Here is a 25,312-nt window from a genome sequence, read left to right on the forward strand (position 1 = left end):
TATAGGGTCTCGTGGTAGTCTACAAGACTGCCAAAGAAAGCCCTCCATCCAATGCCCCAGGGGAAGGGGTTTATGGCGATGAAGAGGTGATAAAACAGAGATGTGGAAGAGTGATAGTGAAGGACAAAGAGGGTTTGAGGTCGGTGGTGGGTAAATAGGTGACCTTTGGGTAGGTAAATATAGGGGCTTTGGACAATACGAATGAATGTTGATCATCCTTTGTATTATTCATAATACAGATCAAAACATGCAGCGGTCAATCTGTCGTTTCTCGGTCCATACAGCGCCGTAAGGTTTTCGTTCGACGGCTTCCTCTTCGACGTGCGGATTGTGGCGGCAGAGCTCGTCGCATCCCTCCGCTGCGACCCATGCCGGGACATGGTGCGGCGGAGAAAAGCCCGACCGATCCGACTGGGACGGGCCGCGCAGGGGTCGTGCCGCCAGCGGGTTCTGGTGGTGGTCGTGCGGTGGTTCCGCCGCCGGCTGCTGCTTCCGGCCGGGGTGCCTTGATCCCTAGGGCCAGCCGTGGAGCGGCGCCTTCGGGGATGCTGGCGGCGGGCCGGGGAACGGCGCCGGCCGGTGCAAACTCTTCGGCCTTGGGCCGTGGTGCTGGAGCGATCGGCTCGCGCCCGTTGGCTACGGTTGTGGCTGCTGCCTCAGGTCGGGGAGGTGGCCTTGGTTCCCGGCCGCCATTCCAGGGCCCGGGAATTGTTGGGCGGGGAGTTCCGCACGGTCCACGTCCTCCGCTGATGACCAGGGCGTCGCCGGCTGTCGGCCATGGTGGTCTTCGGCCTCCCGCGCCGGCCAATGCTGCTGTGGGGAGCGGCGCCCCTACTCCGAGGCATCCGGTACCTACGGCGGTGCTGCGGGGTGCTGCTCCGCCGTTGCCTCGTGCCGCGCCGCCGCCGCACTACGTCGCGAGGCCGACGCAAGTGCGTTCGGGCCCAACGTAGACGCGACTGATCGCGGGTACTGGAGTGTCTGAGGAGCCGCCCAGAAGACAGTGGGGGGACGATGGATATGATGTTTACGGGGATGGCCAGCACCGTGGATCGTCGTCTACGGGAGGTGGACGTGGTTATGTATTGCAGATTGATGGTTCTGATGAGAGACCATTCCTTGGTCCGGCGAGTGGTTTTGTCAAGGGTGCTAATTGCCCGAACTACCGGCAGAGAGGTGGCTACCATGGGCATCGTGGTGGCCGTGGCGGTGGACGCGGACGTGGTTGGTACCGCAGACCTCCTCCGCCACCGGTCGTGGTTGACCATCAGGCTTCGGATATGGCAGTCGATCCCGTGCGGTCGACCGATTTGCCTAGCCAGGCGATGGAGGTAGTGACGACTTTGGCCAACGTGGAGGTTATTGCGACTGGAGATGCTGCTGAGGCAGGGGACAGGGCTGAGACTGAGAAGGCGTCCAAGTGGGCGCGTAAGAAGGAAAAGATGCTTTGTTATCGATGTGGCGAGAAGGGTCACTTTATTGCTGAGTGCGTGGTGGAACTATGTGGCTCATGTGGTAAGACAGCTCATACTATGGGGGACTGCCCGGTTCTGCGTGATCAGGCTCCTGCTCTCACAATGTATGGAGTATATTGTGTTGAGCTCACGTTCTTTGAGTCTCCGGTGGCGAGAGAGATTCCGGTTGAGACTCAGAGCTTGACTACTGGTATTGTAAAAGCTACTTGCGAAGTGGTGTCTGAGGCTCAAATTGTGCAGAGACTTCAGGAACTAGCTCCAGGTGATTTTCAGTGGGAGTTTGTCCAGATTGAGGACAATGTGTTTAGGGTTGATTTCCCATCGGTGGATGATTTGCAGAAGCTGCTGATTTTTGAGTTGTGCAAGGTCCCTGGTACTCAATGCATTCTGGAATTTCACGAGTGGAAGAAGGTGGAGCCTAAAGGAAAACCGCTCACTCAGGTGTTGCTGCGGTTTTCAGGGGACCCATCTGAGTCTTTGACAGATGCTCGAGTTGTGGCTAGTTTGGGTATGATGGTTGGAAGGACTAAGAAAGTGGATATGGCATTCACCAGCGCCCATGGGGTGGCCCGCCTCTTAGTGGGTGTTCTGGACATCGATTTCGTCCCGGATGTGGTCAACTGGTTTTATCGGGGAGAGGTGTTTCCGCTTGAGATTGAGTTTGAGGATTCTGAGCTATTTGCCGACGCGGTTACTGAGACTGGTATGGATTTGCACGAGGGGGATGGTGACGCCGGTGCTCGTGGGGAGCAGACTGATTAGGCGGGACGTGAGAGGACCAATGGTTTGGGTCCAGTTGCTCAGTTGCCCGGGGATGGTTCCGGAGTAGAGCCAGCCCCGGTTCCGTCGGTTCCGATGAGTACGTTGCGGTTTGGGTCCTTTGAGCCAGCGTCGGCCCCTCCCAGGCTGTGGAGTGACAGGGTGGATTCTGATGATAGCTTTGAGTGTATGCTTCCGCCGTTGGAGTTTGATGCTGTCGCTGATCCTGTGGTGGATGGCTTGTTGGGGACGCTCTCGGTGACGACCTTGGGAGGGGTTAGGGAGGTGGATCCTCAGGTGGTTCCGCTTCCCCCCACCACCCTAGTGGTCTCGAGCCGGGCAACGCCGTCTGTCTCGGAGGTTCGGCCTGGGGAGGGGAGTCCGGGGCAGGTGGCCTCGGTCTATCCTTCTCTTGGCCTGGCGCCAGAGACACCGGTGTCGCCGACGATGGTCGGCCGTGGGGGAGGACGCATGGGTCAGGCGGATCTGGCTCTTTCTCCTACGGTGGCGACTGCTGTGGCCGCATCTCCGGTGCAGCTGGGGACGGGTCTGGGGCAGGTGGCCTCCACTCCTCCTCCTCCTTCGCCAGTAAGGCCATCAACGACATCAGATCTCGCAGTCCGGGCGAGAGGAGAGTCTGGGCCGGCGGCGCCTATGCTTCCCTCCCCCGGCGGCCTGCCTGTGGGGCATGTGAGCCCTCCGTCGCCTCATCCGGTAGGTTTGGCGGACTCTTTAGCACGAGGCTTTACGTGGGAGGAGGTGATTTCATTTGGTGGGATCCCTAATCTGGCCTCGATGGGGCTTCGGATGAGTTCTTGGCTCCAGGACAACCCGGAGGTTGATGACATGCAGGACAACAAGGCTCCCAGACTGGATGGTTTCCCGGCTGAGTTCTACAAAAAGTGCTGGCACATTATTAAGGGGGATTTGTTACCTATGTTTCATGATCTGTTCTCTGGACAGCTTCATTTATTTCACTTGAATTTTGGAACAATCACATTGCTTCCTAAGAAAACGGAGGCTGTGAGAATTTAGCAGTTCAGGCCGATCGTCCTTCTCAATGTTAGTTTCAAAATTTTCACCAAGGCCGGGACTAATAGGCTCACACAGATTACGCATTCTGTGGTTCAACAGTCCCAAACTGCTTTCATGCCGGATAGAAACATCCTTGAGGGGGTGGTTCTCCTTCATGAAATGCTCCATGAAATCCATTCAAAGAAATTAGATGGAGTCATTTTTAAGGTGGATTTCGAGAAAGCGTATGATAAAGTCAAATGGCCATTTCTCTAGTAGGCATTGCGTATGAAAGGTTTTGATGAAGCCTGGCGCCGCCAGGTTGAATCGTTTACGCAAAAAGGAAGTGCTGGAATTAAGGTGAATGACGATATTGGTCACTACTTCCAGACACATAAAGGCCTAAGACAAGGAGATCCGATGTCCCCTATCCTGTTTAACATTGTGGTTGACATGTTAGCAATTATGATAGGTAGGGCTAAGGAGAATGGTCAAGTAGGTGGATTGGTACCTCATCTTGTCGATGGAGGTGTGTCCATCCTTCAGTACGCTGATGATACAATCATCTTTATGGAGCATGATTTGGCCAAGGCGAGAAATATGAAGCTGGTGTTATGCCTTTTCGAACAATTGACCGGGCTCCAGATTAACTTTCACAAGAGTGAGTTGTTTTTCTTTGGTAGAGCCAATGATGACCAAGAGGCTTATAGGCAATTGTTTGGGTGTGATTTGGGGGCGTTACCTTTTTCTTACCTAGGTATACCAATTCACCACCGTAAGCTCACGAACAGAGAATGGAAATGCATTGAAGACCGATTTGAAAAGAAACTGAGTTGCTCGAAGGGCAAGCTCATGTCATATGGAGGCTGATTGATTTTGATTAATTCGGTGCTCACGAGTATGCCTATGTTTCTCTTATCGTTCTTTGAAGTCCCAGTTGGAGTCAAGAAAAGACTGGACTTTTATCGCTCGCGTTTCTTTTGGCAGGGTGATGAACTAAAAAGAAAATATCGGCTACCTAAATGGGATGTCATCTGTAGACCGAAAGACCAAGGGGGTCTTGGTATCGAGAATCTCGAAGTCAAGAACAGATGCCTTCTTAGTAAGTGGCTGTGGAAGTTAGCCCATGAGACTGAGGTCACGTGGGCGTAAATACTTTGTAGCAAGTACCTTCAGACCAAAACTTTGTCCCAGGCGACAGTTAGGCCGACTGATTCGCCTTTCTGGAGAGGACCGATGAAAGTCAAACAATCCTTGTTTAATAGGACAAAGTTTATTATTGGCAACGGTGCTAGTACGCGTTTCTGGGAGGATACTTGGCTCGGAGAGACACCCTTGGCCATTCAATACCCGTCTTTATATCGGATTGTTCAACGTCGTGAGGTGTTCGTTGCAACGATATTTCAGTCTACCCCCCTTAATATTCAATTTAGACGGTCGCTAGCGGGCAATCGTTGGGAAGAATGGCTCCAACTAGTTAGGAGACTGATGGAGGTTCAGCTTTCCCAACAACCAGATGAATTACGCTGGAAGCTTACTAGGTCTGGAGTATTCACAGTTAAATCAATGTATATTGATGTCATTAACTCGAGCTTCATTCCCACCTCTAAGCACGTTTGGGCTGTCAGAGTACCTTTGAAAATAAAAGTGTTTATGTGGTTTGTCCATAAACAAGTTATATTAACTAAGGACAACCTGACTAAGCGTAATTGGACAGGATCTACTAGGTGTAGCTTCTCTGATCGGGATGAGACGATTAAGCACCTTTTTCTTGATTGCCCGCTAGCCAAAGTTCTTTGGCGGTCAGCCCACATGGCTTTCAATATTACGCCACCGCATACTATTAACACGTTATTTGGGGTGTGGCTTAATGGGATTGAGCCCGACTTAGCGAGACATATTCGTGTGGGAGTATGCGCGTTGCTGTGGACTATATGGAATTGCAGAAATGATTTGGTTTTTAACAGAACATCATGCATTCATTTTTTGCAGGTTATCTTCCGGGCCACGGCATTGATCCGTTCGTGGTCGCTACTCACTCCGATGGAGGCCAGGGAGCATTTGGTTACTGGATCTATCCGTTGGGAGATGGTAGCTCGGGATATCTTCAACCGGTTTGGATGGCGGTCATGTAATAGGATAGGCAATTAGTTTACCTATCTGTCTTTAGCCAGCCGGTTGTGGCGTCCCTTATTTGGCTAGTCTGTCGTTCTAGCCTCTTTGGCTCTGTGTGAGCCTTTTTTTTCAGTTCGAGACTTTTAAGACCATATTGGAACCTATTTATTTGTTTTAATAAGAGGGCCGTATGCATCGTTCTGATGCAGAGGCCGGGGTGAACCCCTTTTCGAAAGAAAAAAAGAACACCAAGGGCAAGGAGGTTGTGCTACCATTGGTGGACGAGCACCCCAGCCGCAAGCGGAGGAACTATGTTGAACAACATGAAAGCATGGGCTGTCCATGGAAAGTTACTTTATTACGTGTAGTCGAAATCCCTAAGCACACAACTGAAATATCAATGGTATAAAATTTATCACCCAGAGGTAACAAAAGAGATAACCAAGATAGACTCAACATTATCACAAAAAGGAGCAAAGATCAGCTTGGATTCCAATAGGTGAGATATAACTATTAAAATGGGCCTTCATGGTGCTTTACAAATAAAGTTCAAAAGACTGACCTGATAAAAGATGGCGTCATAATTTTCTTAATTATAAGACAGGTTAAAGTAGCGAAACTGCCACCAACATTCGAGAAATATCTGCACACAGGTATGTTGTGTGCGAGTTTCATAGGGTTCTGATGAGATCTTCTCCCAATCTCAATCTTCACATAACGTACTGGTCCCTCGAACAGTTGCTCGGAGATTTCTAACAATGAGTGAGCTACGAGTAGCACAGAGACTTCGGGTTCCAGATACACTTCAACCCTCTAGCTTGGAGTGACGATGGCAGACAAAGCGTCAGCTTCCTGCTCAGAGACAAAATACCTATAGGTTGCTACTGCCAGAACTGTTTGCGCCCATGAGCGCCCACACTCTTTCCCGCACCACACATGAGGATGGTGGTTAAACGGAGCAAGGATGGGCGGAACAGAATGGATGACACATACTTCCTCCGTTTCAAAATATAAGTTTTTTTAGAGATTTTAATGCGAACTTCATACGGATGTATGTAGACATATTTTAGAGGGTAGATTCACACATTTCCCTCTGTATGTAGTCATTATTGAAATCTCTAGAAAGACTTATATTTAGGAACGGAGCTGCACACCCAAAGTCAGCAGGCGACACCGCCACAGCTGACTGTCCTTGATGGCATAGACGCTGATGTTGTCTTGGCCTCCAAGGTGCACCAGAAACAACGGTGCCTAGAGCGCCATAAGGTGGTGCTCAGGAGATCTGACAACCACAGGAAGGTCTCCCGGCGATATGACAGTCGTGTCAGCCAGCATGTATGCTGACCAAATGATGACCTTTAGAATGGGCCAGTCCACGCATGGACGAAAATCTGCCAAAAATAGTAGCGTGACCTGCACTGCAAATGACCACCTGCACCGCATGTATGCTCAACAGCACCTTAATATGGAGCAGCTGTCTACTCCAAATGACCACTAGCGGTTCGAATCCAGCCGCCATTAGCAGTATTACTTGTCAGTCCATACAGCAGTTTGTAAAAAACGAGTTTATGTGAAGATTAATACTTATAAAAAAAAATCATGTTGCATTTCTATCTATCAGCGTCGCTCCTAGTATTGCAAAGCCTGACATTGACCTCATCTCTCGAGAGGAGTTTGGTACAAATTTCAGTTTTTTCCTACTCGTCCGGAGAGTACTTGGTGGGCAGAACGAGATTTAAAGGAGATAGTTGTTCTCATGTGGGCGTAAACAAACACTAATTCATTTATATATAGATGTTATGTATGTTTCACTAATTTGATATAATTATTTATTATATAAGTAATTGTAAATTTTTCATGTGTTGAAGCAATGCTCACGGATATCAAGGAAAAGGTATACTCTTAGGAATGTTGATGTATTTAAAAAAAATGTCAACTATATGTCCTCACAGGAAGTAAAAACCGAGAGCATCTGATGCTGTGAATTCCACAACGCAATCGGTCGATAAAAGGAAAACTACCGCCGCACTCGTGCCAAGGCTTCTGGAGTCGCGGAACATGCATGTTTGGTCGTTTCCAATCATGGACCCCAACATTGTATTATTCCTACCATGAACCTTTCATGGACGTTGCAGGCAATTCTCGGTGTCTCCCAATCCTACATATTATCATGATCTGAGAAAGCTTGTTGATTAGTTTGTGCCATCAACTTAACTTTAGTTGATGCTAATGCAATCAAATATTCACAATTCTACTACACATTTGGTGCATCTTGAGCTCTCCTCACCAATATAATATGTGCTAGCTTCTAAGGGACCTAAGGAGACGGTAGACAAAAGTTGTGATAGAAGTGTGATGTTGATGGCATGCATAAGGGACTTCATATAGAACCATAGGGGTTCATTATCTTTGTCTCTCACCATTATTTCCTGCAACGGTACACCTACCACTTTGCACATGATCTTACAGCTGGTGAGGAGAGAGGAAATGCAGTGGATAAGTTTTATTTCCATGTCGGCTGAGGCAGGAGAACATAATAGCGAGTAGCCAGAAATTTCAGGGAGTTGCTAAGGGATTTGTGGCTCAACATGCTTGACAGTCACATGGTAAGCTACTTGATACTCGACCCATTATAAAATATAGACGCATAAATATTTTTAGAAGCCACATTTTATAATATGCTCCTCCGTATATTTTCTGTGTGTATTCTAGACTATATTGAAGAAAACTTTATTTACTCATCATTAGATATCAAAATCTATTTATATGCTATCGTGTGGAATAGATTCACTTGAGCGAGCGCTATGTATAAATATTGGAAGCTAAGTTTGGCAATGTCATGAGACAAAAAGCACTTCTTGTATTGAGAAAATAAACACAAATCGAACTTTTGATTTTTTTTGGGGTAAAGAATCTTATAAGAGTCAGTCGTAGTCTACTTTGTTAGATGTACTGTGAATTCACAAACTTTCATTCTAAAAATATCCATCTATGTGATGCATAAAAAGGGGAAATTATGTAGTACAGTTTTACGCTTGATTTAAAACTGGTGTGTGATGTGAATGTAGCTTTGCTCCATATTTATTGATAGTTATGTAATATTCGCTTGCAAAAGCCATTGGGTGCGTAAAAACCTCAAACGATCCATCTCGAACTTATGTTTTCTTTTTCGTTATCACTACCTTTCGTGAAGTCATGTTTATCGATTTCAATTATTCCCTGTGTCCCCCAATCCTACACATAATATGCTACACCCAAATCTAGTCAATTACTATGGACACTAGTCATGAAATCATGTGTTCGCATGGGCTAGTTGCAAAATATTATCTTTGAATCCCATACGTTAGAACATAGCAATGCTTTGTGTACAACGGCATTGACCTGACAGATTTGAGACATCATGCATAATACATAAGGAAATGTATTCCAGTCAATACGTTATGGGTATGCCTGACTGTCCATAAACTAAATTGGCACAAAACTGTGTCTCTCACGCACGTGATCTATTTCTCTCTCTCTCTCTCTCTCTCTCTCTCTCTCTCTCTCTCTCTCTCTCTCTCTCTCTCTCTCTCTCTCTCTCTCTCTCTCTCTCTCTCTCCCCGCCCGCCACCACCTCCATCGCTCCTGCCGCCAAGCACCCCTCCATGATGCACCACATCTCTCGTCGGCTAGCTGTATCGCCGACTACTTCAACGCCATGCACACAGAGTCAAACGACTAGGCCGCCGCATCCTCCAACATCGTCCGCGCCTCTGCCTACCCCAATGTTGTCTGCCTGCCAAGATTTCATCCCCCCACATCCCTTCGTCTCCGTCTACCTCCTCCACCTCCCACGCCGCCGACGTCCTCCAGTCCATGGTCAGCGGTGCCACCTCTTTTTTCTTTCTTTTTGTTTACATTCTGTTTTTATATGTTAGAAAATATTGGTAGAGATAGACATGAACATAGTGTGTAGTTAAGTATTGGAGGTTTTAGTAAAAATAATTAGGTTGATTCCGGTGGATTAGTTACTTACTAGTTAGTAACTAGGTAATGAACAATTAGAAGACCTCTAAAAATGTAGTTCAGTTATGTTTAATTTTCCCTGAGCTAGTTAGTAATTTTTTGGTGTAGTTATTGACTAGTTCAATTAGGTTTGGCTGGATTCGTGCGAGTTCTTCTGCTTTTACGATATTGGATGTCATCTTTTTCCAAATTTGCAGGTATTGCCAATGGGTGCCAATGTTTTATTCCAATTTTTGGCACTCAATATATATGTCTATTTTTAGTCAATGTCAATGTATTTTTTTTTACTTATTTGTTAGTTCTCGCTGCAAGTTCCGGCACCGTTACCATGGCACCATATCAAGGTATGAGGGTGAAGGGGAGGAAGATGTGGGGGGGGGGGGGGGGGGGTGGAGAGATCTCCTTTCATGGGCGAATCGACGTAGCTCCTGTTCCCTGAGGCTGCCCACGTCCCAATATTCCTCACACTGGCACATTATGAAATATGACCTAGAGGCAATAATCAAGTGGTTATTATTATATTTCCTTGTTCATGATAATTGTTTATTATCCATGCTATAATTGTATTGACCGGAAACTCAAATAAATGTGTGGATACATAGACAACAACATGTCCCTAGTAAGCCTCTACTGGGCTAGCTCGTTGCTCAAAGATGGCTACGGTTTTCCAAGCCATGGACATGAGTTGTCATTTGATAACGGGATCACATCATTAGTAGATTGATGTGATGGGACAAGACCCAAACTATGAACGTAGCATATGATCGTATCAAGTTTATTGCCGTCGTTTTTCTGCATGTCAAGTATATGTTCCTATGACCATGGGATCATGCAACTCACTGACACCGGAGGAGTGCCTTGTGTGTACCAAAAACGTAATTGGGTGACTATAAAGGTGCTCTACAGGTATCTCCGAGGGTGTCTGTTGAGTTGGCATGGATCAAGACTGGGATTTGTCACTCCGTGACGTGCAAATATTTTTTCGTGAGTATGCAATGTTTGCGTATAATTCATTGATAGGTAGATAATTGAGCGTACATAGAAGGGAGGGGGGCGCTAGAGTGCTACGTACACAAGGATGGTGTAGCTGCTAGCGCGAGCATGAGAGGGAATGGGTACACTCAGCCCCAGTACAATCATCAGTTGTCTACGGTACTATGGATGCTAGACTGTAGCCCCTGCTTTGAACCACGAGCGTGCTTCTTCGCGAATGTCTAGGCACAGCTGCGCGGATAAGGGGGTGCCGTCGTCAAAGACGCAAGATTTGCAGTGTTTCACTAGTAGAAAACATCGCATTTATCCCGGTTCCAGAGGCCCTTTAGCCTCGGTTTTGGAACCGGGACTAAAGCCCAAGACCTTTAGTCCCGGGTCGCTTACGAACCGGGACAGAAGGGGCTCCACGTGGCAGCTGTGAGGCGCCCAGGCAGGAAGACCTTTAGTCCCGGTTGGTAACACCAACCGGAACCAAAAGGCATCCACGCGTAAGCAGTTAGGGTTTTTTAGGGGGGGGGGGTTAGGGGGTTTTGGAGGGTTAATTTAGGGTTTTCATATATAGTTTTAGCTAGCTAATAGGGAGAAGTGTTCTTTCTTTCTCCGTGCTTGGTCGACGTAGAATGGTGCATCAGATCGACTAGTACGTACTGCGAGTGCGAGATCAACAGAGACAGAGACAAGCAGGCAGGCAGGCTCTTGTGGCCTGCCAGCATTTTGAACCGGCCGGCCTGGCCTTTGTCTTGAGGCAAACACAACAAGCAGCTAAAAGCACGGCTAACATGTTTTGCTGAATTGATCGATAGTAACCACATGAACAAATAAGTTAGGCGAATTTTGGTTAGGCTACCATGATTAAGGTCACACTTCAACTATAATGCTAATCAAACTCTTAATTATTCTTTACAACTGTTGTGATAGGCTTGGAGATTTAGTTAATACTACAAAGAATGGACTCGCTTCGTTGCGCGGTAGGTATTGTTATGAATTCGTAAAAAAAGATGGTTTGGTGTGTATGGGAGATGATGAAGTGTGTTCTCTTTTAATAATCCGATATTTTTATGGTCCCTTTCTGGGAGTATAATTATATATTATCTGTAAATTAACCCACACTATGTACAGAAATTTCATTCGGTGGTGGCCACATGTATTATATTGGTGCTACGCTGTTGTGTGTTGGCATATATTTTTTTATGACGTGATGAGATGGTGGGAGGCTGATATATTTTTACAAGTTGGAAAGTAGCGGCAGAGCAGCAGCGGCCGGCCGGGGAAAAACAGAGCAGCAGTAAGCGGCAGCACAGCGGAGCGGCTAGGAAAAAAGAGCGCCCCCTGGTGGTATTTATAGGTGGGGGCAGCACAAGGCTTCGCTCAGGGACGCACCCACTTTCTGGAGATCATGCTGATCGTGGGGATCGTGGGAGTGCACTGCTTTTTCTTTTCTTTGGCTTATTTCCTTAATCAGTAGCTAGTCCACCCCAGTTTGACTCCACTACGTACGTGGGTAATCACCATGGGCCAGACTTCATTTTTTCTATTCCGTCTACCGTATGGGCCGTGCATCACTCTTGAATGCACGCATGCAACATAGCATTCCCTCAAAAAAAAAAACGCATGCAACATAGCAAACTATAGCGGGCGAGTAGTGGTAACCTTGTGGTGGGCGGGCCCACCTCAATTCAAGGGTATTCAGTTGAATACCCATTATTTTTGTGAAAAAACTAGGTATATATAGTCTATATACTATGTTGTATAAGAAAAAACGATACCGACACATCCAGAGCGTCGAGTTAAGCTTTTCAGCCTAAAAAGTGAGGCAGCCCATTGTCTACTTCTCCTCATCACCACGAACCAGGCATGGCCCGTTGGCCCAAGTCACTCGCACACATCCATCATCGCACAGAAAAAATTCCATCGATCAGAGCCAGGCACACGAACCGGCAGCGCCGCCCCTGTTCTCGAGTTCTCCACTCGCCGCACGCGACCCAAGCGGCCAAGCAACGAACCGCCTCCTGATCGGCACCGCACGGCGGCCAGGGTCCAGAGCTGCCATCGCTTGATCGGCGATCGGTTGCAGGTACGCGCGGCGGCGGCTGCAGCGTGGACACGCCCGACGAATACATCCCTGAATCCCTAATCCCTTGCCCCTTTTGGTTCTCAACTTTCTAATCTCTGTTGTAGGTGGCGGGTAGCAGGATTGCAGGAATCAATCTAATTTCAAAGCACAACTCGAATTCAACTATCGAAGGTATAATCACTAATTAGATGTACGAATCACTTGACCCAGAAATTGGGCTCTCTCCTCTCATGCCCGTGTTCTAACTGAATTTATTTATCAGTGTCGAACTGAATTCAGGCAGCTAGGCAACGCTTTTGCTCTCATATTGTCCACGCAGCAGGGTGCAGTACAGAAGTGCAAGACTAAGTAAGTTAGTTTGACCACTAATCACTTGTCTTTCTTGTTTTAATATAGTGAAATTAGAGACTAGTTTGCAGTCAATTAAGAATTGTTTAGACATGAGAATTTACAATTTTCCATTCGAGTTTGTAATGAGAGAACGTTTATAAATTCTGAATTTGTTCCAGTGAGCGTTATGTATAATGATTAGTACTCTAAAACTTGAGCAACTTTACTTTTCAGGTGTAAAACATGAAGAGTAAGAATACTGGCACTACTGATTTGAGAGCTTTCATGAAAAGAGTTGCTGCAAAAAGAAAACAACCTGAACCAACGAGTGCTACCCCATCTTCCAATGAAAGTCAGATGCAATTGGTAATTTTTGAAGGGCAAAGTGGTAGTGAGACACACACAATACCACCTGAACCCGAGAGAGCTCCTGACACAGAGGCCCCAATAGCAGAAGATGATGATGAATCTATGGCCCTAGATGAATCTGATTCTAGTGATGAGGATAGTGATGATGACATTTATAACATCGAGCCTGATCCTGGGTTGAGGACTCCTATCTCAAGCTATGATGTTAATGAACAAGATTTAGTTAGAAGGGCCTACATTGCATTGGGATGATGTAAACCAAAGATGCGGAAGAAAGATTTTCCGCAACATGACTGCGGAGGTAAGCGTCGCTCCCAACCGGCTTGGTTTGATGAGTATAAGTGGCTTGAGTATAGTGTGGATAAAGATGCTGCATATTGCTTTTTTTGCCATTTGTTCAAAGATAGTACTAAATTTGCTGGTGGAGATAGTTTTGTTAATGGAGGGTTCAAAAATTAGAATATGAAAGAGAGATTTCGTAAGCATGCTGGTGAGGTGAATAGTGCTCATTGTGAAGCCGAAGAGAAATATAATTTGTTCATCAAACCTAAAGCATCAATCCGTGAGGCCATTTCCTCACAGACCACACAGTACAAGGCTGAGTATCTAGCTCGATTAAAATGGTCACTTGAGTGCATAAAATTTATTTTGCATCAGGGGTTGGCTTTTCGTGGTCATGATGAGGGAAAGGATTCTAAAAATAAAGGAAATTTCCGAGAACTTTTGCAATGGCTGGCAGGCAACTTTGAAGAAGTTAATAAGGTTGTTTTAGGAAATGCTCCACAGAATTGTCAGATGATAGATCACAAGATTGAAAAACAGCTTATTAGTTCTTGTGCTCATGAAACAACAAAATTTGTCATAGAGGAACTTGGTGATGAGTGTTTCACAATTCTTGCTGATGAATCTAGTGATGCATACCAACAAGAACAGTTAGCTCTTTGCTTGCGATTTGTCAATAAAATAGGGGAGCCGGTTGAAAGGTTTCTTGGTCTTGCTCAAGTTGAGGATACTACATCATTGACTCTTAAAGAAGCAATTCAGACCTTGCTTATGAAGTATCAACTGCCGATATCCAAGGTACGTGGGCAAGGGTATGACGGTTTGAAGAAACTAATCATGGAAGATTCTCCTTCTGCTTATTATGTTCATTGCTTCTCCCATCAGCTTCAACTAACCCTTGTAGCTGTTGCTAAGGAGAATATTGATTGCAAATGGTTCTTTGGGCACCTTGCATATTTATTGAATGTTCTTGGGATGTCATGTAAAAAGATCCGCATGCTTCGCGTAGCTCAGGCTGAGTATATGATTGAAGCATTGAAACTAGGTGAAATTGAAGCTGGCCAAGGTTTGAATCAAGAGATGGGCCTAGCAAGGCCCGGTGACACACGATGGGGATCTCACTACACAACGGTAATGCATGTTATGTCTTTGTATCCTTCAATCAGGAAAGTTCTCTTTAGGCTTTGGAAAGAAAGTAATTCGGCAGAGGCTTTAGGAGCTCAAACTATGTTGGAAGTATTTAAATCATTTGAGTTTGTTTTCATGTTTCACTTGATGAATGAAATATTTGGGTACACAAGTGACTTAAGTAACGCTTTGCAGAAGAGGGATCAAGATATCGTGAATGCAGTTGATCTTCTCGAGTTCACAAAGGTACAACTGCAAGTTCTAAGAGAAGATGATGGATGGAAAGAATTCCTTGAGAATGTCACTTCTTTTTGTGTGAAGCACAATGTCAGATGTGTTGACATGGATGGGAAGTACAAGCCTATACAAAGAGCAAGAGCGTTCTATAAAAATGCCATGAATTACCACCGGTTCCATGCTGATATGTTTTTGGGTGTCATTGATAGGCAAGTTCAAGAGCTTAATAACATGTTTGATGAGGTAAACACGGAGCTACTTAGATGCATGGCATCATTCAGTCCAGCCAAGTCATTTTCTTCTTTTAATATTGATGACCTGGTTAAGCTTGCTGGGTTCTATCCTCATGATTTTGACTTTGAAGAAATGCACCAACTTCCTTTTCAATTGAATCTCTATATTAATGATGTGAGGAATGACGAAAACTTCATAAACTTGAGAAGTCTAGCAGAGTTGTCTATGATGCATGTTAGAACAGGGAGGGCTCTTCGGTATGATATTGTTTACAAACTGCTCAAATTGGTGCTAGTCCTTCCTGTTGCAACAGCCGGTGTTGAGAGGGTCTTTTCATCAATGAACTATATAAAAAACAAGCTAAGAAGCAAGATGGGGCAAAAATACTTGAATGGTTGCTTGGTCACATTCATTGAAAGGGATTTCTTCTTGCAAGTTAAGGATGAGGACATTATCACACATTTTCAAAGCATCAAGGATCGCAAAGTTATCCTGTGATTTGTAAGTTTTTATCGATCCTATATATATTTTAGATTTTTGCAATGATATGTTGAACAATGTTTTTACTTCCATATGGTGAACAATACCAAGTTATGATCAATTTTTGTGAATATAATATATTATGTGGTATCTTTTATATAGTTTAGAACTAGTACAATATGCTTCTGTAATTGATTATACGCCTGAAAGGAAGGCCATAGACTTTCAAAAATAATAATTCAAAATTTGAATACACAGTCTTGAATTCCTGGGCCCGCCCCTGCATTGTGGTCAATCTGGCGAGCACGAAGAAGAGCAGTACATGAAGACATTTATGAGAGCCCTTTCGCGACTAACTGTTTTGTCAACAATTTTCTGAGAGATATTCAGATCATGGACAAAAAGACAACAGCTCGGCCAAGAAATGTGACTTGATCAACGGCATGGGTGCCTCCGCCTGGGGGATATGTGAAGATAAACACGGACGCGGCTGTTGCGACAGAACGCTCTTGTGGTGTGGTTGCTGCTGTGTGTCGCGACGAGGAGGGAAATTTCCTGGGAGCATCTGCTTGCAAGGTAAAATTCATAACAGAAGCGGCCACTTTGGAAGCTATGGCATTTCGGAAGGGTCAAGCACTGGCACAAGACTTATACATCAACCGGATTCATATTGCATCGGATTGCAAGACGGTGGTCACAGATATCCTTGAGAAGAACTCCAGTTCGGAGTATGGGGCTATTATCCAAGAGATTTTTTATCGTTCTAGTCTGTTTAATTCTTGTAATATAGCTCATGAGTTTAGGAGCTCGAATTTCGAGGCTCACAATCTCACTAGGCATGCTTTACAACTCGGCTTTGGACGCCATGTTTGGTTGGGCCAACCCGGGGATCTGGTTTTTTTACCTGTAAACATTTTGGTTTCTGAATAAAGCCTGGCGACGATTGTCTCAAAAAGAAGCAAACTATAGCGGGCTAAGCCGTTAATTAGCTACTAATCAACGGCTCATTAAGGATTACTTTCTTAGTGTGGCACGCAATAAATACATGGAAAGGTATTTTTCTTTTCTTATGTGGCGCTATATCCATCACGCCCATATTCCATTAGGATTGCTATGTGTCTTCTTTTTTTATGTCGCGGTGATATTTTGCTATTCCCGGCGATGAAATAATTCCCATGTATATTGTTCAATATTTGCAAAATAAGTGCCGCCCATGATGATTTTATGTCGACATTTCATGCGGTCTATTTTGAAGATATTAGGGCTGTCTATAATCTTGCGTCTCGTGGTTATTATTTCATCGGGAAAAAAGCCTTTTATAGAGATTTTATTTATTCATTTTACCAACTTTGTGAATACCCGATATTTTCATATTCTAAGCCAATGTAAACAATTATACATTGATATTTGGTGCATTTCTTTTGTTTCCGCGCCTGCTATTTTCTAGTAAGCGGCCAAAGTTAAACAAAGTCATTTGCTCTTCCCATTTGGCAGTTCATCATTTTTATCGTTCGGATTAATTTATATTTTTATAATAGCTATTGCACAATTTTTACATTGGCGAAATTCCGTGTCAACAGTGCTACTGCCTTTTTGCTTCCGTGTCAACAAACTTGAGAAGAAAAAAAAGAGGAGAAGAAGAAAGTAATAGAGGAGAAGAAGAAAAAATTTCTTCTTCTCCTCTATTACTTTCTTCTTCTCCTCTTTTTTTTTTCTTCTTTTTCTTCTTCGATCTTCTCCTCTATTCCTTTCTTCTTCTCCTTTTTTATTTCTTCTTCGTTTTCTTCAACACGAGGGGGGGGGGGTGGGGTTGATGTAACCCCCTCCCGATAACTTCAACACGAGGGGGGGGGGGGTCGATATAACCCCCTCCTGATAACTTCAACACGTGGGGGGGGGGGTCGATATACCCCCTCCCCGATAACATTATTTTCTTGTGTATGTATGTCGTCGTTGTCGATATTACCCCCTCCCGGATAACTTCGACATGAGGGGCGGTCGATATATATAACCCCTCTCGACTGTGATAACTTATACCGCGGGAGCACCCCCCGACCCTCTCGCTCGACCAAAACTCTCGAGGACACCCAAACCCTAGAAAAAAAGATGTCGGTCTCCTACCCCCTCCCGCCGCGCCCCTACCCGACAAACTCTCTCGAGGCCACCACAAACCCTAGAGAAGCATCGTCGAGGACACTAATATGATTCCTTACTATGATTAGCTAGCTAGTTCTACGTTTGCCACTAATATATCCATCTGTCATGTTTGAATAATAATTTCCATGTTGTAAATATTTGTAGAAACTATGGACACCGCCGGAGACGAAGCAAAAGAAGCGTTGTTGAGGGACATAATCGCAGAAGGAAGTGATGCCGTCTCGTTGTTTCTCAACGACACCGATGGTCTGGAAGGAGAGGGTGAAGAAGCTGGCTCCGGTGACCTAATGCCGGTGCAAGAAGGAGAACGTGAGGACGGCTCTGGTGACCCAATGCCGGTGCAAGAAGGAGACCGTGATGACGGCTCCGGTGACCGAACCGAGTCCGGCCAGGTATATATATTAGTTAAGCCTGTGCTGACTAGCTAATTGATGCATTCATTGTTTTGGTATGTACACATATTAATTAAGTCTTTGTTCTTTTTTCTAGCCCTCTGGATCGAGCACAACTGAGGTAAAGAGACGAGGCCCGAAGAAAAAGTTGAACTCGGATGAAAGGTTTGAGATCATAGCAATCGCGCCCGACGGCCAACCGATTGAACCCATCCGAACAAAGAACGCATTTATTGCTCAGTGCGGGTTCTGGTTAGGGACAAGATCCCGATCAGCATCCAGCAATGGTTAAAGCCGGCTACAGAAGACCCTGAGGTGTCTTACGTCAATGATATGCAGAAAAATGATCTTTGGACTGAGCTGAAGTCAAATTTCACCCTACCGCCAGAGGATGATCCGGAGAAGCCAGTTAAAGAGCAATTAATCAAGTCTTTTGCTCTTAAGAGGATGGCAGAAAAATGATCTATGATCCGGAGAAGATCATAGATCACTGGCCCGCATTTGTGGCCAACAAGACATTGGAAAAGAGTAAGAAGATGTCGGCGACAAACAAGAAAAATGATGCGAAGAAGAAGCTTCACCATCGCACGGGGTCAGGTGGCTACCTCGTAGCCCGGCCTAAGTGGGCCAAGGCTGAGAATGATCTGTTTGAAAAAGGGATCGATCCAGAGACAATGAACTGGCCAGACCGTTGCCAGACTTGGTTCTTCGGGGCTGGCGGAACCTTGGACCCTACAATAGGGAAGTGCATTTGGACGGACGAGCAACTTGACATACCCTTGAAGAAGCTTCGGTACTATATCGATGCAGCGCAGAAAGGGACGTTCCTTTCAGACAGAGAGAACGACGAGCTCACAAAGGCCCTCGGAAATCCTGAGCACCCTGGACGAACACGAGGCACGCCAGGCTCCATTCCGTGGAAGGCTGGGTTTCCGGACGTAGGCGGTTACAAATGCCAGGAGAGGAGGAAGAAAGTGCAGCAGTCCAAACTGCAGGCGCTTAAAGCAAGGGTACTCGGGATAGAGGAACGAGAAGGAAATCGCAGCAAACGAACTGCTGAAGCTTCCCCCGAAGCTACCCCGCCATCTCAGCGGAGAAGCAGCGTGGCTTCCACCGAGCTGCTTCAGCCGGAGCATGTCTTGACGGCTCCTGCCAGCTATCCCGTGGATGCTATCACGGAGGCTCAAAATTGCCACCTTATGACGCAATGGATTAATATGAAGGTCAAGGCGGCTGTTGGCTCTGTTTATCCTTCTGAACCCGGCGCAACTTTTCACTGCCGGCCGATTCCAGAAGGATATGCTAGGGTGATGGTGGATGAAATAACGGAGGGATTTGAGGAGCTCCAGGTTGACCATCCTACCGGTGAAGGGGAGACTCGGCTGGGTTCTACTCTAAAGACTCCATGCCTATGGCGGAAGGATCTCATCAACCTTCAGAACTGGACGCCTCCGCCTCCTCCTCCTCCTCCTCCGGCGAGTCAGGGCACTCCGCCTCCTCCACCGCCTCCTCCTCCGGCGAGTGACGATCAGGGCACTCGGTCGGTTCCTTCTCCGGCGCGTGGCGGCACTCCGCCTCCTTCTCTGCCTGCGCCTGCGCGCCCGAGCAGCCAACCTCCTCCTTCTCCGCCTCATCAGCAAGGGTGGAAGAGACCCGCCGCCGCTCCAGCAGCTGCTTCGGCGCGTCGTAGTCCTTCTCCTCCGCCTCGTAAGCAAGTAAAGAAGACAGCCGCTCCGTCTGCTCGGCCTGCGTCTAGCAGTACAGCCAGAGGCGGGAGGACATACAGATTTGGTCCTTCTCTAAAGACTCCAGAGAAGTTACCATACGAGAGTACCCCGGAGGAGAACGCGAAGATGGCGCGAACCGAAGTGGATGACTGGTTTCAAGGGTTGAAAGCAAAGAGACATCCACCTCCGGAGGAGAAGTTAGATCCGGTGAAAGCGAAGCGCACTCTGGCTGCCCTGGCAAAACCACCCAAGTCTCCGCCGAAAGGCAACTATGAGCGCATTATTGCAAAGACATGTGCCGAAGCGGAGCGGTCGGGAAGTACAGTCAGTAATCAAAGAATGAAAGAACGACGAGCAGCTGGGAAACAAATTGCCCAGCTCGGCGAATAAGGGAATCAATCGTGCCCCCCGCTCAAGGTGCCTAGCGACATCGTCGATCCGAGGATGGTGCCCGGTTATAGCAATCTTGACGATTACCTGCCCGACGATGTACATTATGATCCCATGGACGTGCAGATACAGAGATACGAGTACGGGAAGCCTCTCGTCAAAGATGAAAAATCTCTATCAACGATGATGCGAAGATTGCATGATTGGTACTTGAAAATCTGCAGAGAGTCTGGGGGAGGAGTACTTTGTATGCGAGAGTTAAACCGGAGCATGACCTCGTTGGGATTGAACTGTTGCCTATTCCATTTGAGGAGTTCTATCAGTTTTTCAATCAATTGGCCCTCGGTAAAGCAACGGTCACCTGCTACTATCTGTAAGTACTACTACTTCTGTCATTAAGTCTCTCTATATAGCTCAGCTCTTTCATTGCATGTATTTATAATTATCCTCACTATATTATGCAGATTGAAGATCGCCGAATTGAATAAAAGACAAATTGATGATATTGGGTTCGTTAACACGTATCTCATAGATGCAACTGAGGTTGAACATCGTCCCGCAGATACCGAGGCCAACTTGCTACGATCATTCAAAATAAATGAAAACAAAGATATAATACTCTTTCCTTACAACTTCAAGTGAGTGTTACTATCTTGTGCATATTCGGTTTCCCTTATATATTAGTCCAGGTTATAGTAATGTAATTGATGAGTTATGCATGCGTGCGAAGGTAACACTATATTCTCCTAGAGATTATGCTTGAGCGGGGAGTAGTAACTGTCTTGGACTCTAAACAAAAAGATCCCCAGGAGTATGCGGACATGACTGAAATCCTCCAGAAGTAAGTTAAATCGATCATTATCCACCATATCAGCAACTTTGTTCATTTCCTGATATCAAGTAATTGTTTTCTTTTGTCGGGCAGGGTTTGGAGAAAATTCAGCAAAAAATCTCCGAGACTGCCGAGGATGCTGCAATTTAGATACCCGAAAGTAAGTACTATAGTAGCATGTTGCGCGCATTTCCTAGCTATTGATTCAGGCGCTAGTTTCATCAATACCATTTGGCATTCTTACTTATCTGTTTGATTGACCTCTATTTCTTGTAAAGTGGTTGTGGCAGGAACAAGGGAATGATTTCTGTGGATACTACGTCTGTGAGTCCATCCGCCACACGACCTGTGAGCGGGCGGGTACTCTGACGAACAATATGAAGTGCGTAAGAAATAATATTCACAATTTTAGTTTATTACCATCATTTGTGTTGAGTTTCATTCATTCATATATATATATGTATTGACCCCTTCTTCAAATTAGATATTTCGGCAGCAGGATGAACTCCTAGCACCAGATCGCATGCGAGCAATTCAAGAGGAATTGACGGCATTCTTTCTTGACCACGTGATCCCTGAAGACGGAGAATACTATGTGGACCATGAGTCCGTAATTTAGGCGATTATATTTGTAAGAGATAATTATTGTATATATGTAGCCGGTAGTGTCGGATAGATATACGAGGACTTGTTGTTCGACCAATCTCTCAGAGAAGGAGAGGTGGTCGATATCACTTCTCTCTATATGCATATATATGTTCATGACGATCTTCTGTTTCCTTCGTTTGCTTACTAGCTAGCTAGCGTGTCTAGTCCTCTCTATACGTATGTATAGTACGTAGCATCGACCAAGCACGGACATAAGAGAGGACACTTCTCTCTATTAATTAGCTATCTAACACAATATATGAAATACCTAAATTAACCCCCCCAAACCCCCAACCCCCCCTTAAAAAAAAAACCCCAGCCACAGAAATGCTGACGCGTGGATGCCTATTGGTCCCGGTTGGTGCCACCAACCGGGACCAAAGGCCCTCCTGCCTGGGCTCACCACGCAGGCTACGTGGAGGCCCATCTGTCCCGGTTCTGGTTTGAACCGGGACTAAAGGGTTAGGGCATTAGTAACGACCCTTTAGTCCCGGTTCAGGAACCGGGACCAAAGGCCCTTACGAACCGGGACAAAAGGCCCGTTTTCTACTAGTGTTGCGAAATTTCAAATTTTGCTAGAATTAGTTTGAATTTGGCTGGAATTTTCAATGTTAAAATATTTTGGTACAAATTACCAATATTGAGTTGACTTTTCTAACCTTGGCGTTCCGTTTTATTGAATGATTGTAGAAACCCATAAATGTCGATAGATGGCAAACTGATTACATATAATTTAAAGCCAACTTAAAAACCTATCTACAAGAAGCCGTGTCGTCGTGGTTGCCAGCCGTTATCACCCCCCCCCCCCCCCCCCCCCCTCAATTGGGCATCGCCGGTTTCGCCGAGCTCGGCAAACATCTCCTTTTACTGTCCCCTCGTGTTGGCCAAAAACACGATGTTGGTGGTGACCTTGCATTTTTTCAGCCATTCATTCAGTGATCGCGCGATCTTTCACAACCATGTCATGGACCATCAGGATGGCGGTCCTCGAGCTCGGCAGCGTTCTAGCCCTTTGCGGACATATGCTCCTTTGACGCCTCTGCCATCTGGAATACGCCCTCGCCTACATCATCCCCTCCTCCTTCTCCCCCTCTTCCTCGCACTCGTGCTTTGAAGAGTGGCTCGAGTCAGCGTTCGCGGCGGCAGTCGACTAGCTAGGGGAGACCACCGTAGTGACCTCTGCCACAATTTGGGACCCAATAGGCAGGGGGTGAGCTATGCATAGTAGGTGGGGTGGCTCCTCATCATGGCTCCAACAACGGCGAAAACTGACTAGCGATTTGGGGCTGACGGTGGCTGCAGATTTAGTTTAGGAAATTTTAGGGGTGAATACCTAGGGTTAGCATATGCGGTGATGACAGCTTCCATTTATTCCCAGCCGAACCTGTGGGGATTGCGCAGCATTGCGTAGGAGGCCATGAACCTCAGTGGCTCTCCTACTACTAGGTTTTTTCCACAGTACAACCGGTTCATCTTCTCTGTATAACGCAAACGGGTTTAAGTTCTCTGTTAAAATGCAAACTGCTTCAACTTCTTCATCGTTGAAAACTGCCCAGTTCTCTGCAAAGTGCTAGTGTTCACCTACTACTTGGATTTAGCTCACATGACAATCGCAATAACATGGCCATATTTTTTACTTGTAGATCGATTTTATAGTTGCACTACAATAAAAGAATATAAGGTTAGTTGTGTGCATTAAAGATATAAAGGACACCAGTTATTGAATCATGGGTGTTTGTCTACAGCGACATCCATCAATGACCGTGCAGGTATGATCTTCTTAAATACATTGAAGAATGACTTATTTGCAGGCATTGAGAATTTTTTGTGTATCGTACATGCGATATCTTATATCTGGTGGCGACACAACAAAGCGAGATCGGTATAGTGCTCAAGATGACTTCGCGTAGATACATAGGATGGATGTGAACTTTTAAGACTTTTGTACGATGTGAATGTCACTGTATCATGTGAACTTGTAAAACTTCAGAGGAATGATTTGTTGCCGATGTAATTTTCGTGTTTCACGTGAATTTCATTAGCGGTGTTGGGTATCTAATGAAATTAAAATACCCTGAAATACACAATGGAGGCAGTTCTTCATGTAAAGGGGTCTCCAGCACGTAGATTATTGGAAGCAGTTGTACCATCAAAACTGCCTGCAGGGTCCAGGAATTTTGAGGCATTCTGAAACCGCCTTTGACATATATAGTATTAGCCACATAGACTTTCGGGTGAAAATGGTGAACCACCACAGGCCCATATACCACCGCATACCTCTGCCACGTGGCAACCCGTGGTACTCCTGGTGGCAGGGCTATGCCTACAGCAAAGCCGTAGGCATAGATGAATCTATGCCGACGGCTTTGCCATAGGCATATCTCTGCAACGTGTCATCTCCTGGTTCCTCCTGGCAGCAGGGCTATGCCTACGGCAAAGCCGTCGTCATAGATTTTCAGCTATGCCTACGGCTTTGCTGTAGGCATAGATGTGCCACGTGGCGAGTCCTGGTAACTCCTGGGCGTATATATGCCGACGGCTTTGCCGTAGGCATAGTTTTTTTTCCCTGTTTTCTCTTTTCCAATTCATTTGACAGCATTTCAAAACAGAACAATATGAAATTATGCAGAAATATGACAATTCATCATGTAAACATACTCAAGTTCATCTAAACATACTCAAGTTCACCATCATCATCTAAACATACTCAAGTTCATCACATCATCTAAAGATCATCACCAACGGAAGTTCATGAACATAAAAGTAGTGCAACACATGAAACATGATAAAAGTAGGAATATGAAAGGCATGGCACGATGGCCACATGCACGGAATCATCAAGCAAGACCACCTCCGCCAAAACCACCACCTCCGCCAAAACAACCACCACCTCCTCCGCCAAAACAACCACCACCTCCGCCAAAACCGCCATCGCGACCACCACCACTCTGCCGGATCGGAGTGACTGGGGTCGACGGAGCAGGAGTCGAGCCACCGGTCCCCTACATGTTTCAGAAAAGATTCTAACAGTAAATATGATATGATAGTGTTTCATGAACGAGAACTAGTTTGCCAGTAGTTAGGCAAATGTACTAACCGGACCATTACTGCCTAGTGCCACCCATTCATCGAACGTGGGCACGTGTGGGGGTTCTCCCGCAGGTGGTGGTGGGGGTCCCATTTGTGGTGGATCCGTGCGGTTAGTACAAGACGCCAACATAGCCTGAATGTTAGTTAAACAAGCAAACTAGAAGATCAGAAGGAATGAAAGTGCAAAAATTTAGCTTGGTTTTAATAGGGCAAAACTAACCGTCATCATCTGACGGTTGTAATCATCGCCTGCCTTCACTCGTTTCAAGTACTCCCGCACCTCGAGATTCCTATGCTCGACAAACTCCTTATATGCCTACATAATTTAGGTTGTTTCTAAGTGAGCAATGCTGAAAATAAACTGAGAATGCTAGATAGAAAAAGATAAAGAGGAAGTACTTACAGCATGCTGGCGGGCTAAGGGAGTCTGTGAACGCCCCGTACTCTCTAACTGGCTCGGAGTGGTAGCCCGAAGCTGTGTGTACGAGATCGAAGGAGTGATCAAGCCGTCGAAACACGGATACCGACCATTCTTCTTCCCTGGATGGCCACCACCGCCGTGTCGTCGATCTGAGACTAGG

At 46.0% G+C, this 25,312-nt stretch overlaps 1 protein-coding gene across 2 annotated transcripts; it reads left to right on the forward strand.

Annotated features, from left to right (window-relative positions):
- The first annotated feature begins 12,697 nt into the window (after nucleotides 1–12,697).
- Nucleotides 12,698–16,367, forward strand: LOC123057394 (zinc finger MYM-type protein 1-like). 2 transcript variants are annotated; one of them, XM_044480391.1, is made up of 4 exons: nucleotides 12,698–12,783; nucleotides 13,000–14,547; nucleotides 14,740–15,516; nucleotides 15,754–16,367. In XM_044480391.1, exons 2-3 carry the CDS (start codon nucleotides 13,597–13,599, stop codon nucleotides 15,511–15,513), a joined length of 1,725 nt encoding a protein of 574 aa, XP_044336326.1. In that variant the 5' UTR covers nucleotides 12,698–12,783; nucleotides 13,000–13,596; the 3' UTR covers nucleotides 15,514–15,516; nucleotides 15,754–16,367. The 2 variants fall into 2 exon arrangements, with proteins under 2 accessions (XP_044336326.1, XP_044336325.1); XM_044480390.1 differs by having other exon boundaries at nucleotides 13,000–15,516.
- Nucleotides 16,368–25,312: the final 8,945 nt, after the last annotated feature.

This window comes from Triticum aestivum, chromosome 3A (genome assembly GCF_018294505.1).
Source record: "Triticum aestivum cultivar Chinese Spring chromosome 3A, IWGSC CS RefSeq v2.1, whole genome shotgun sequence".
NCBI lineage: Eukaryota > Viridiplantae > Streptophyta > Magnoliopsida > Poales > Poaceae > Triticum > Triticum aestivum.

What these genes read in the sequence shown, in the direction of transcription:
- LOC123057394 (XM_044480390.1), top strand. Translation starts at nt 13,597, where the DNA reads ATGAAAGAGAGATTTCGTAAGCATGCTGGTGAGGTGAATAGTGCTCAT.